We start from the raw sequence: 14,268 nt of genomic DNA on the forward strand, positions 1-14,268 counted from the left end.
ATATATAATAGAATTAATATATATTATTAATTAATAGAGACTGATTAGTCATTTTCTACAAAGCCTTAATATAAATTAGTTCAACTTGAAAATGTATAATATAATTTGGAATTAAAATATTATTATAGTTCAAATTGACTAGTCATTTTTTAAATACAAAGTCTAACACAATTTGGTTAACTTAAAAATGTATAATATTAATTGGAATTAATATATTGTTAATTGTTTTACAGAGACTGATTAGTTTCTCTATAGAACCTTAATACAGTTTGTTCTACTTAAAAATACATAATATTTATTGGTTCAGATTGACTAGTCATTTTCTAAATACTAAGTCTAATACAATTTGGTTAATTGAAAAATGTATAATATATATAATAGAATTAATATATTACTAACTATTAAAGACTGATTGGTCATTTTCTAAATACTAAGTCTAATAGAACTTGTTCCACTTGACACTGTATAATATTATATTATATAATTAATATATTATTAATTGATTCCTACTCTGATAAGTCATTTATTGCTAAAGCATAATACAAATTAGCTCAACTTGACTATATATAATATTAATTAAAATTAATATATTATTAATTGGTTCATACTGATTAGTCATTCTCTATATAACCTTAATACAATTTGGTCAGTTAGAAAATATATAATATGATTAGGAATTAATGTATTATTAATTAGTTCAGATTGATTAGCTATTTTCTAAATACTAAGTCTAATGGAATTAGTTCCACTTGACACTGTATAATATTATATTATATAATTAATATATTATTCATTGATTCATACTAATTAGTCATTTGCTACAAAACCTTAATACAAATTAGTTTAACTTAAAACGTAATATTAACTTGAATTAATATATTATTAAATAATTCAGATTTGTTAGTTATTGTTTACAAAGTTTTAATACAATTTGTTCAACTTGAAAATATATAATATCAATTCAAAGAAATTTATTATTAAATAGTTCACAGACTGATTAGTCATTCTCTACACAACCCTAATACAATTTGTTCTAATTAAAAATATATAATACTATATTACGTCAAATGAATATATTAATTAACTCAGTTCACCGACTAATTAGTCATTCATTGCAAAACCTTAATACAAATTAGTTCAACTCGACGATATAATATTAATTAAAATCAAATAATCAAAAAGACTAATTTTATATTTGTTCATTTCTTCTTTAGTTTGTATAAAATAAAAAAAACTTATTACAAATGTAAAGTGATCAACGAGAAGAAGAAAACTATTTATTACTTTGATAGAGAAAAGAAAAGAAAAAGAAAAAAAAGAACAAACCCGATTTTTCATCCAACACTTAATTTAGGAGTTAGGCGCATCTTTGTTATACCTTTAGCTTGTAACTTGTAATGCATATATACACATATAATATACATCTATATATATATATATATGTGTGTGTCGAGGAAGAACAGTAGCAGTAGCAGCAGCAGTAGCAGCAGTAGTAGTAGCAGCAGCATCAAGCTCCTTCATTTTAGCTTCACTCGTGTTGGCAAAATATGCAAATCTCTCGGACGATTTTGATTAACTCACGAGCTCGTGCACGGAATATACTATCATGTTATAGCTTCTCTTTCCGCGATACCAACCTCTTTCACCATGGTTTGAGTTCTCTACTACCTACACCAACCAACCAACCAACCAACCAACCAACCAACCAACCAACCAACCCCATCGACCGATCGAACTTTAACCTTTTCCTCTTTTAGGATGCTACGTACAATTCAACTCTATATTAGATATACGAGGTATAGCAAATAATGTGTTTGTTCAACCTCTTCTTTTCTTCTATCTTAATTTTTTGTCTCTCTTTTCTTTTCTTTTCGATTCGATATGATGTCATATTAAAAAGAAAAAAAAAACCAAACAAGAAAGAAGAAAAAAAAAACACACACACACACATATCCACATATATTCATATATACATTATATACTTACATACACATATGTATATAAACGTACACATGCAACACGAGTAACATAATTCTAACACAATAATATCTCAGTAAATCCACGTAGTTTTTCTTTTATCGGATAACTCGAGAGATTATTTGACCCTTATCCTTTTCCACGATCTCTTTTCCTTCCCTTCTATCTATCTATCTATCTATCTACCTATCTATCTATCTATCCTATCTATCCTATCTATACGTATATCCATCTCTCTCTCTCACTCTCACTCTCACTCTCTCTTTTTCTCTAGTTTCCTCGTTCTCTCATCGAGGGGTTGGTTCACTTGCACTGTAAACATTTGCACAACTTTCGCTTCACTTCACATTTGCTCTCCCTTCCTTTCTCAGTTTGATGGTAGAAAGGGGAGGGGGATGGAAAGAGGGGAAGGAGGGGAAGGAGAAGAAGGGGATGGGGTGGGGGAAATACTGGTGGTAGTTCGTCTACCACAGTAAACTACGTAATTGTTTACTCTGCACTTAGGAAGAATTTACACTAGCACATCGGGACCCTTTAGCATCCCTCGTGGGCTGAGTTGGGTTGGGTGCTTACTATCTTTGGTAAAGCCCCCTCCCCTCTTCTCCCCTTCTTACCCCCCCCCTCCCTCATTCACTGAACTTCCTTTGGACAATTTTCAACGATTAAACGACGATTACCTTAATCGATAAGAAGAAGAAATATCAGCTGTTATTTATGCTGCATGAGTGAGGATATAAGGAAGAGAGGGAAAAAAAAAGGAAAAAGAAAATGGGGGAAAAGAAAATAAAAAAAGGAAAGAAAAGGGAATCGAAGAAATAAGAAGAATAAAAAAGGGAATTGAAGTGAAACGAGAAGGCACGCCACGTTCTTAGCATTCTAGTCCTCGTAGGGATCGATCATTCCGACCTATTTTTCCCTCCGTTTTCCTTTCTCGAAGTTCTTCTTTCGGCTTGTCGTCTTTTCTCAAACGTTCCTAGCGATCCAATCGTATCGAATTATTTTTTTATTTTCTACCAATATATATATATATATATACCACCTTACTTAATACGTTTTCTTATTCCTATTCGATGCATTTGCAAACCGATTTACACGAAGAAAGATAATAATAATCTTGCTTAGGGTTTTATAGGGACGATTGATTGATCATTCACAATTATCAATCAATCATTTACAATTAAATACAATCAAAATTACACATATATGTAATATACGTATGATATTTACTTGACAATGTCAGAAATCCTTTCGTTAATTTAAATAATATATCTTATTATATATAAATTACGTGTCACGTTGTTTGTTTGCAATGGACTCCTAAATTACTGAACCGATTTTAATCAAATTTTTACACACTGTGTGCAGTTTTATTCAACTTGAAAGATAGGATACTTTATATCTCAATTTATAATCGCAATGTCTGTTAGTTCGATAAGATTCTAACAGAACGACGGTATAAGGTAATTCGTTGACTTAAATTATAAAAAGCAAGGTTAGTTATGTCATATGTAAATCTGAAAAAACGTTTGTCGTGATCTCACGTATCTCAAAATAATTGAATTGTAATACAGCGCTATCTATTGAAAACTTATTGTACCTAGAGACATAGATAACCTCTAAATAATAAATAATAAATCCTAAAATTAGCAATAAAAAATAAATATAATCGTGATAAAAACTAGCTTATATACTAAGTTGAAAATAATCACACAAAATACACAAAATTTCATTAAAATGGGTTCAGTATTTTCGAAGTTCATTTGAAACCAATAATGTGACACAAAATTTAGGATTTTTTTGTGACATTGTCAAAGAATTGTCAAATGTATGTTAAAACGTGTAAATGTAATCGTCGTGAATAGAACTCACGTGGGATCCCATGTGAAAATGAAATTTACTCGCAAAGGTGTGGTTGTATGCAACTATAAGGCAGATAGTTAAGGAATACAGAAGAGATAAAGAGAGAGGGGGAAGAAGGAAGAGGGTAAATAGACTAAGAAACATATACATATATGATATATACTAACTCTACGAATTGGAACAGTTAAATTATACTTGTGTGATTCATTAGTGTTCTCGCTTTATGAAACAATAAGTGAATTACCAATGGTATATATGTATCACGTGTGAGATTCGGTTATAGTATTGTTCAACTAACTCGTGTGCACACACACACACACACACACACACACCTAAAGACCGAGCTTTATCTTTCTATTCCTTTTATACGTAGTATACATTATCAAATAATAAATTGAATAAAATTGGATCAATTTATTTTTAATCACAAAAACTTACGTTTATTTTCAAATATAAATTTATTCCAAACGCGTTTGAACAAAATCTATATGAAATTATAAATCCACGATTTAAAATGATTTTTGTTTTTACCATAAAATGAAAATTAGAAAAGAAATAGTGTTTGAAAATAATTCAAAATCAATCGTTACTTACGTGTATTGTTATAGCCAGGTACAAGGATGAGATGAATATTTTTCAACACGTTTACGGATACGTGACGGACAAGTCACGGATTTAAATTCCCTCACGTATCGTCGGACGAGTTCAATCGGATTGATAATATTCCTGGAAGCATTATTGGCCACAATCCGTCGATGACTTCGAAATCGCATATCGTACAATTGGAACCAAATTCTGCATTTAAGAGGAATCGGCCAGCACCACGTTATGCCGTCATCTGCATTGGTGGTGGTGATGGTGATGGTGGTGGTGGTGGTGGTGCTTGGTACTGGTTCTGCTACATAACGAGCGTATTCAAAGCATTCAGAGATTATCGTTTCGCTTCTCTGCTAGCCAATTCTCATGGCATCACTCATTATACTTAGAAATGTTCTACTATCGCTTAGAACATTTTCAATAGAAACTCAAAAAGGATTTCAACTAAGAGATGATTCATTTTTTATATTTATTTGATAGAAAATCAACGAATTATAACGATAAACATTTTTAACATATTATTTTTACAACAACGAGTCAGACTCGTGGAAAGAAAAACAATAAACACAAGTGAAACTCGTCGTTCAGTTGTTTTCAATATTTTTCTTACTATACTTTAGTTACGTGTAATTATTTCTTACGTTTACATTTTTAGGTTAGAATTCTTTAGTAAAGAATTACAAACAACATTAAGCACGAGTGAGACTCGTGGTTCAGTTGTCCTCGATATTTTCTTACTTTAGTTACATGTAATTCATTGTTAAGTTCACACTTTTAGGTTAGAATTTTTGAAAAGAATTAAACAACCCTTATATCATATCAGTAAAAAGGAAAATCTAAGTATCGATGATAATCATTTCATATTTATCGTTGTTTGAAAACATCGGGAGGTTAGCCAATAGAACAAGAAGTTAATAAAAGCTAAAACGAACAAAAGAACAGTACGTTTGTTCCTTTAATCATAGGTTATATTTTGTTTGATTATTTCTTTTTCATCTTCTTTTAGAAAACCGTGCAGATGCGTACAATCGTCTCCATGCCTTTCACGTGCTGCGGGGTCCAGCATGGAAAAAAAAAAAAAAGTAAAAAAGAAAGAAAGAAAGGAAATGGTTCGTGAGGTGGAATGCTGATGCTTCGATTGGCTGTTCATCGAATTCGTATTCCTACTGTTCTCTCTTTCTGTCTCTCATTTTATTTTATTTTTTCTTCTCTTCCGATTTCCTCCTAGGAGACTACTCGATTTCTCCTTTCCCTCGTGTGTCCTTCCCAGTAATTATTGACCGGAGAAAGGTTGTAATTAGGGATGGACCTGAGCTGCATCTCGGCCTATACACAACTACCACTAACCCCTTTCCCCCTAGCCCCATCCTTGCCCTTTTCTCCAAGTCCCAATACGAATTTATCTAATTTAACAGAGTTTTAGATAGAAGAGCTTACAGTATCAGAGTTTCACATACTTTCGTTGCTATATATACATTATATATATTTACGTATGTATATACACACATACATAGAATCGATAAAACGTGGCTACCCTCTTCGTGTATTTCCAGTTTACTAATTTGCTCTACCTACGTAGATCGTGTTGGTTAAAGCAAATAAGGGTTAGGTAGGGAGAAAATTTACATTGCCATTAATGCCGTCGTATGTTCGGTGTTTGGAAACACGTTCGCTGCACTCGCGAAGAATGATAGTCTCGTTTGGATCGGCCTGGAAGTGACCTGAACGAACGACGATAAACAGATCTTCTTGAAAACGTGATTACTCGAAATTAGTGATACTAATGTTATTATTTTCTTTTCTACGAAATTAGAAGACAAGAAAAGAAAAAGAATAGAAGAAAAAAATAACAATGGTTGATCTAATTTGTAATCTTTTTACTTTAAACTTATATGAATTCTCGCGACTAATCGATAATTCCTAAAAGTTCGATATCGCATAGAAAGTAATATAATGTTTTTTTTTTTAAGTTTCGTTAATTATCACGAAGTATTTTATATTCACCTTAAGAGGTAAAATGTTTTACTTCGATCGAAATTAGTCTACTAATTAGCACGTGTCGAATATATCTTTCTTTAACGGTAAAGAGTCCAGAGACCCAACGTTGGACACGATGGGAAGAAAACCATTTTCAAAGTCGTGAGAATGATAAAAAAGAAAAAAGAAGAAGAAGACCAAAAAAAAAAAAAAATGAAAATTAACGAGATTTCAAAACTCTTAACTATGGAGAATTTCTTTCTCTCTCTCGCACACACACACACTTTCTGTCTTCGGTGAATCGAGAGTTTCCGAAAATTATACGGCTCTGCCTTTTGTTTCGGTTCCTTACATAAATTAGGGATAATCTTCTTAAGTTTTCCCGCGTAGAATTTAAACTTCTACTTTCGATCATCGTCGTAGGAAAACCGTGGTATAGTAGGAGAGCTTTCAACTTTCAATTCGAGGATATTCGAATCTTGCGTTCATCCAGGTGTCACTTTATTAAGAACATTTTTTGAATCATTGTTCTTTTCTTTTTATGGATTAAATAATTCATAATTCACACGAATGAATTATGATTAGAATGATAAATCGTTTTTTTTTTTTTTTATTGAATTATTCCAAATATCATAAATAATATGTTATAAAAATAAAATTAATTTTTTAATTATTTCTTTATATTGTTCATCAAATTATATTATTCAATAATTTATCTGTTAATGTTAAAGTATAGAATCAGGTAATCTACAAATTACCTGGATAATGTTCATATTAATTGATTTCAAACTTTAACTGTAATACATTTATAACTTTTACAAATCAAAATTGTTAAATCAAATATAATTATTTATTAAACAAATTCTATTCTAATATTTATTATTTTTACAGTATGAAGTGTTTTAATAAATAATTAAAATGTAGGGTGGAAAGTGAATACATTGAGAAGATTTTTACCTCAGAAAAGATTCACATGCAACCCTCGATGTTTGAAATTCTCGCGAATGGCCCTACATTAGTAAACCCCCTTCCCCTACCTTGTCGATGTCTCGAACTTATGGTTAACATCGATAAAGGAAAAGGGAAGAGTAGTGAAGAAGGAACGATACGAGAATGAACGTAAAGTCGATAATATAAATGACATCTAAATGCCATAACTGAGTTAGTACACCCCTCAGTCATGGGCATCAGATATATATTATAATATAAGATACTATTTAGAGGGAAAAATGGGCAAGGGGGAAGGGAAAAGGGGGATGAAATCTTTCCTTGATATCGTCTGAAATGAAATCTTACAAACCGTTTCGATTAAACGAATACAAACAAAAATATATATGTATATGTATATTAATATATCTTCTTATCTTAATATATATATATAAATTACGTGTCACGTTGTTTGTCCGCAATGGACTCCTAAATTACTGAACCGATTTTTATCAAATTTTGCACAATGTATGCAGTTTCATCCAACTTGAAAGATAGGATAGTTTAGATCTCAATTTATAATCGCAATATTAATTGTTTATTAACAAAGAGTCATGATTATGTCTGTTAGTTCGATAAGATTCTAACAGATGGCGGTATAAGATAATTCGTTAACTTAATGACGTGTGTATCGGACTTATTTACATGGAAAATTAAAAATAATAAAATTATTTATTACGATTGATTTCACGTCATTCTTAGTCAAACGTTCATCAATGCTACGACGAGTTAAAGGCTTGCACTATTCTCAATAAATATCGATAAACGCACACATAAATGTCGTCCCACACACACAGACACGTAAATACACACATACACAAAAAGATATCCCAGTTGACATGTAAATATTGGATATTCTCGTGAAAATTAGCTTGCGTTGAATCGACGCTAGTCAGAAAATCTAATTCGCAAAAGGATCGGTGTGTTTCGTTTCCAATTTCGCAACTCGCGATGTTATTTTTTTTATTTTTATTTTCTTTTTTTTTGTTTTTTTTTTTTTTTTATTAGCAAACCCCTAGTAGGCAAATGCATTTGCCACCGATTGCAAGATGGGCTAGGGAAAATATCACGAACGTAGTAGTAGAGGCAATAATTTAAAACGAATTTTATTGGATATACCATTGGAGTGGGGGAAAGGGGCAGAAGGGAGGGAGGAAGGGAGAGTGGTGGGGACGAGCACACGTTTGATCGGGAAAAATCATCCGTCTAGGAACAATAAGCTGTCAAACTCTTTTTTTTTTTATATATCTCTCACTCTCTTCTATTTCTTTTTTTTTTTTTTTTGTAATTCGAATATAAACTAACACGTCTAAGTATCTGAGAATATAAAAAAAAAAAACGAGAGAGAGAGAATAACCAATCATTTGTTTCGTCAGTTTCGTATAAAACAATTATCGGATTAAAATTGTTCGTCACCACCAATGAACACAATGAACTTTGGATGAATTTACATTACACGTTAGTATCTCGACGAATTGAGAAGCTAAATTTTGTTCTTTGTTTGAATGCATCGAGACGACATCCAATTAAGCGTCATACCGAGCGTAATACAATGCAATCACCTGATATATATATATACATACATGTGTACGTTTTGTGTGTGTACGTGTACGTGTACGAGGGATTGATTATTTAAAAAAGTATATTTACATACATATATTTCAAAAAAAAATGTGTAGGGGGGGGGGAAGTTGAGGGAAGCAAATGAAGAAAAAGTTGGGAGATGAAAATGAAACGTGAAAAACAGTCCCTTGGATTAATATATATATATAAAAACACAGGTAGGAAGCAAGTAGGTGATATGCAATGTCTACCTATCAGGTGTACGTTGAAAATACACAGAAATGTTGCTAACGATCTCGTTAGTTTTGTATGATGTGTATATCATTTGATCGAAGAAACGTAGAAACACACACATACACACACACAAACACACATACGACAGCAGCAGACAGATAGAATCGAGTTTGTGAACGTGACATAACGCAACGAAACGGTTTCACCGTCGCGTGTTAATTAACACGGGAGGCGGGAGGAGGAGGAGGAGGGGGAAGGTGGCAGGGGGAAGGGAAGGAAGTGAGGGTTATTTTTTTGTTTGTTTCAAATCTATACGCGTTTCATCGATACATGCGAGCAGATGAATGATTCGTTCGAATGATTCGATAGACAAAGAAATATTGTGATAGTGTGAGAGAGTGGGGGGAAACGTATTACGTCATTCGTTCATAAAAAATCAGTTTACACAACGTTTTATTCAGTAAAGATAAAAAAATAAAGGAAAAACAAAAAAAAAATAAATAAATAAAAATTGGGAAAAGTAACCAACGAATGACCCGGGATACACTTTGGAAATTCATCGTTTCCGTTTTATCGTCCGGAAAATCGCATTTAATCTACATTCTATTCGTAGACGTTTAATTAAAAAACTACACACCGACTAACCGGGTGGTACAGGGGAAAAAAATACTCGTGAAATAAATTACGCGACTCGATAAGGGATTTTTTTTCTCATTTATTTTCGTTATTATAATATTATTATTATGCACTGTATTTGTCGTTTCACATTTTGAAAAAAAAAATATATATATATATAAATTAATATATTTATGAGAAAAAATATTTGACGTCTCTTTCAAATTCATTTCTCGTGTATCATCGTTTAACAATTCTCTTCCTATCATTGAACGTGTCGAGAAGCACGGTCTAATCATGCTCAACGCGAATGATCTATTGGGTGCCTTGGTTCATTGGAAATTATGATACCACCGATACGGATTTCACCAATACACTACCACTACCACCATTACAACGATTCGCATTCGTCATACCCCCTTTTATCATTCACGTTCGCGATAATGTTGAATCAACGCTCGTGAATAAGGATTTATAAATTGAACGAATAAGTCTGATGGAAGAGAAATTTTTCAAATTGTTTAATAGAGTAACAGAACTTCTTTTGTCAATTATTTTTGTAATTTGTTTATAATATAAAATAAATAAATTAATAAAAAAAAACTATAATAGGATAAAAGCTTTTATTCCTAATGATGTTACGGTCAATATTAAGATAATAAATAATATTACTATATAATAATAATATTAAATATTCTTATATAATATATATATATATGTTTTATATATTTTGTTAGTTGTAAAATTGCAAAAAGATTTGGTCAGCAAGATTAATGTTCATTTCGTTGGTTATTTGTTTGTTTCAGGCGATGAAGATGAGCAAAGTGGGCAATCAGACGAATTCGCAGGACCCACAGGCAGTGAATTCCCGGGTGTTTGTCGGCAATCTAAACACGTTTCAGTGCAGTAAGACCGATGTGGAACGAATGTTTCAACGTTACGGCCGTCTCGCTGGTAGGTTTGCTATTTCTCTCTCTTCATGCTGCTAAAATCACATAAATGATAACCGATGTATGTAAGAGTAAACTTGTCTCTCTCTCATCCTCCCTCTTTCTCTCGCTCTTTCTCTGCAAAGTTTATTCACAAACGTTTCGTCCCATTTTCAGCTTAATTCAAAATACATTTCTAAGTTGGATTATTATTTAAATAATTATTTAAGAAAAAAGTAAGAAAACATTGAGAAGAAAACTGGACCACGAGTCTGACTCGTGTTGTTCATATTTTGTTTGAACTAAATATCACGAGTCTGACTCGTGTTGTTCATATTTTATTTGAACTAAATGTCACGAGTCTGATTCGTGTTGTTCACGTTTTGTTTAAATAACCACGAGTCAGACTCATGCTTATTATCATTGTTCCAAATTTCTAACAACGAGTCTCACACGTTGTCCTAAACATTAGATAAAATTAATAAATCGTTCATTTTTTTATTTCATCGATTAACTTGAGCGTATAAAATCTGACGAAATCGTCTACCATCGGTGACATTAAGGGAATAACAATGAGAAAAGGAAACACAAAACTTACAAAAGGTTCGAAATTGATAGGATTCGAGTACGGATTCGAGAAGAAAATAGACAAAAGAAAAAGACCAAAAAAAAAAAAAAGAGTTCCCGGACTATTATCCGTCGTGAAAACAGAGAAAGAGAAGCAGAGAGATAGAGACAGAGAAATTGGGGGGAAATTGGGGGAAGGAGGAAAAGCTTCGGTTACAACTACGTGGAAAATAGAGAATTGGAAATAGGATTTGGTCGATCCGGTTCTATGTCGGTAACCCAATTTGTAGGACGATAGAGCTCCTTGACCTTCGATATCCTGATTGATTATCCCTCCAGTTTCAGGACAGCGATTACCGCTGACTCGTTTCACGTACAACCAACCGCCATCCATGGCTTTTTGGTGTTCCTTTTGGTAAGAGAGTGGTACGGTTTGTCGCGGTAAAGGAAGATAAATTAAATCTTCCATCGTAGCTCGTGACGCGATCAATGTAATTATCGATTAGATTTTCTTCAATCGATAAATCCTACATTTATCTTTTTCAATCATCCATTATAAATTTATAAAAGGTTTCAATCTCGTGTAATCGTAATAATAATAATACATGGAAAAACTATTAAACGTTTTAAAAACGATCATTAACCTATCTTAGGCACGAGTGAATGTTGCTCGGTTTTGTTTCTTTGTACGACCGGGTTCAACGAGTGTAACGAAGCCACTATAATGGCGCGTCCTAACTAAAAGGTTAACGCACAGGTCCGCACATTTCATCAAAATGTTTTCGTTTTGCGCCAGTAAAACTGATTATTATGTTGTGAAACAAAAGAGCGTGAAACCAATGAAACTGCGACACTAAAAAGAGACAAACATTCACCCATCAACAATTATCCGATAATTTCCGCATGACACAAACGTGGAGCCACCGTCGATTGGCCGATAATATTCCCATGGCACCAATGTGGTAGCACAAGACGGCATAGCGTTAATTTCACAAATCCTAATACAAATCTTTCTCCCTCGTGATAATAACGAGAGATTAAATCTATTTCGTTGTTTATTGTACGTAGTATAGTCATGTTGCACGTTGAAAAGTCCAGTCTAGTCCGGGTCCAGTCCGGTTCTTAGTTTCGATCTTTTGAAAAGCTTTCTTTATCTACTTTTTCCTCACTCTCTTTCTCTCTTTCCCTCTCACTCTGGGGATGGGGAGGTTGTTCTCTCCTTGAAAAGTCAAATCTCAAGAGAATGAAAGAGAAAGATAGTGAAACGTAGTGAGTTGAGATCAACGGGGAAATACTATGACGACGGGAATGGCTGGGAGTTGCCGATAAACAGCTTACTTTCGCGAGCTTTCTCAATAAAGTACTGAGAAGGGTAGACAATAGGGAGGGGAAGGTATGAGGCAGGAAACACGGGGGAGAAAGAGGAAGAGAAAGACAGAGATAAAGAGGGGGGGGGACTTGGGGGAAAGGGGGCGATGGGCTTTCCCTGTGTATTGCTCACACAATGCGGCTGTGGGCAACTTCATCCTAGCTTGAGTTAAGAGAATTAGAACGGTTTCGATCGAAGCAACATCCTGAACAGGATACGGCTGAATCCTTACTTTCCTATCGATACCGGTCAGCCTGGGGATCGTTTCGGGATCGTGTTCTAGGATCATGTTATGCTATCCTACCATGACACGCCTCTTCTACTCGTCCAACGGATTGCGGGATTCGAAAACTCTCGACCAATCGGGAGTAGTAAAAAGATTTCTAGGATCAGGACTAGTTGAATTTATCCTTCGATCTCAAATATCTTATCTATCGAACAACCTCCAGATCCAAACCCCCCACCTCCCTCCCTCCCTCCTTCCTCGTCTTCTACTCTCTACTTGCGCATTATATTTTCATTCGAACGATTGATCGATACTCACACGGTGCATGTGTGTGTGTGTGTGTGTGTGTAAATAACGCTGTTGGGATATAACGCCGGATTTGAGACTACTTTTTGTTTTTTTTTTACAAATTTTTGTTTCTTCTTTTTTTTTTTTTTTTTTTTAATTGTTTCGGTTTTATTTGAATTTAGGATTATTTTGTATTTCGCAATTTTTTTTTTTTTTTATTCATCCATATTAGCTTTGTATATAGCATCGTTTGCAATTGAAAGTATCGTTTTCCGAGATCGTTCGTAATACGATAAATTTGAAAACAAAAAAATTAGTTTTTAAATGTTTTTAAATGTTAGTCCACTTTATTGGTCGTTATCCTCTATGCGCGAACAAAGTTATCGCGTTTTTGATAAATACATTTGCAAAAGTTATTTCAATTCTTTTTTTTTTTTTTATATCTTCTTCTTCTTCCTCTTTAGTTTCATAAAAATACGTACAAATATAATTTGAACAAATCGGAAATATATAACGTGGCTTATATTCATCCTATTTTTAATAATTAAACCGTTTATTTTAAAATTAGAATAAATCCATTTGCAGTTAGTAAATATAAGTTATATCAATTAAATTAGTGTAAAAGAGAGAGAGAGAGAGAGAGAGAGAGAGAATATATATTAATCAAATTACATATCGATAAATCGATAGAAACATTACCAGATTTAGCATAATTAATAATTATTTTTAAATTGACCAATATACACAAAAGCAAACCTTTAATTTTCAATTTTAAATCAACAGCAAAATATACTTGCACTAATTTCTAAAGAAATATTTTACAATTATTTATAAAAACTTTATTTGATTATATTAAAATACGAAATAATTACAAATTTGACATATATATATATATATATATATATATATATATATTTCATCTGACTAGCATCGATTTATCAGAATCGATTTTATTCCCATTCCTCTTTCCAATTTCCCCCCACTATCATCACCAACCTTGTTATTTAACCAGAGGAAAGCCTGAAATAAGTATTAAAATACTATGCACTCTGGTGTCTGTACTTTCAGGCCAATGGCGA

At 32.7% G+C, this 14,268-nt stretch overlaps 1 protein-coding gene across 4 annotated transcripts in view; it reads left to right on the forward strand.

The window, feature by feature from the left end:
• The window catches only part of LOC107067324 (uncharacterized), a 321,890-nt gene that overhangs the window by 176,343 nt on the left and 131,279 nt on the right, over positions 1-14,268 (forward strand). For all 4 annotated transcript variants that reach the window (XM_089174040.1, XM_089174041.1, XM_015322727.2 and 1 more), the window contains one exon: positions 10,617-10,764. In XM_089174040.1, coding sequence (XP_089030166.1) covers positions 10,617-10,764 — 148 coding nt within the window. The remainder of the gene's footprint in view (positions 1-10,616; positions 10,765-14,268) is intronic.

This window comes from Polistes dominula, unplaced genomic scaffold (assembly GCF_049000335.1).
Source record: "Polistes dominula isolate Pdom_NZ unplaced genomic scaffold, Pdom_raw_medaka contig_75, whole genome shotgun sequence".
NCBI classification, from domain to species: Eukaryota; Metazoa; Arthropoda; class Insecta; order Hymenoptera; family Vespidae; genus Polistes; species Polistes dominula.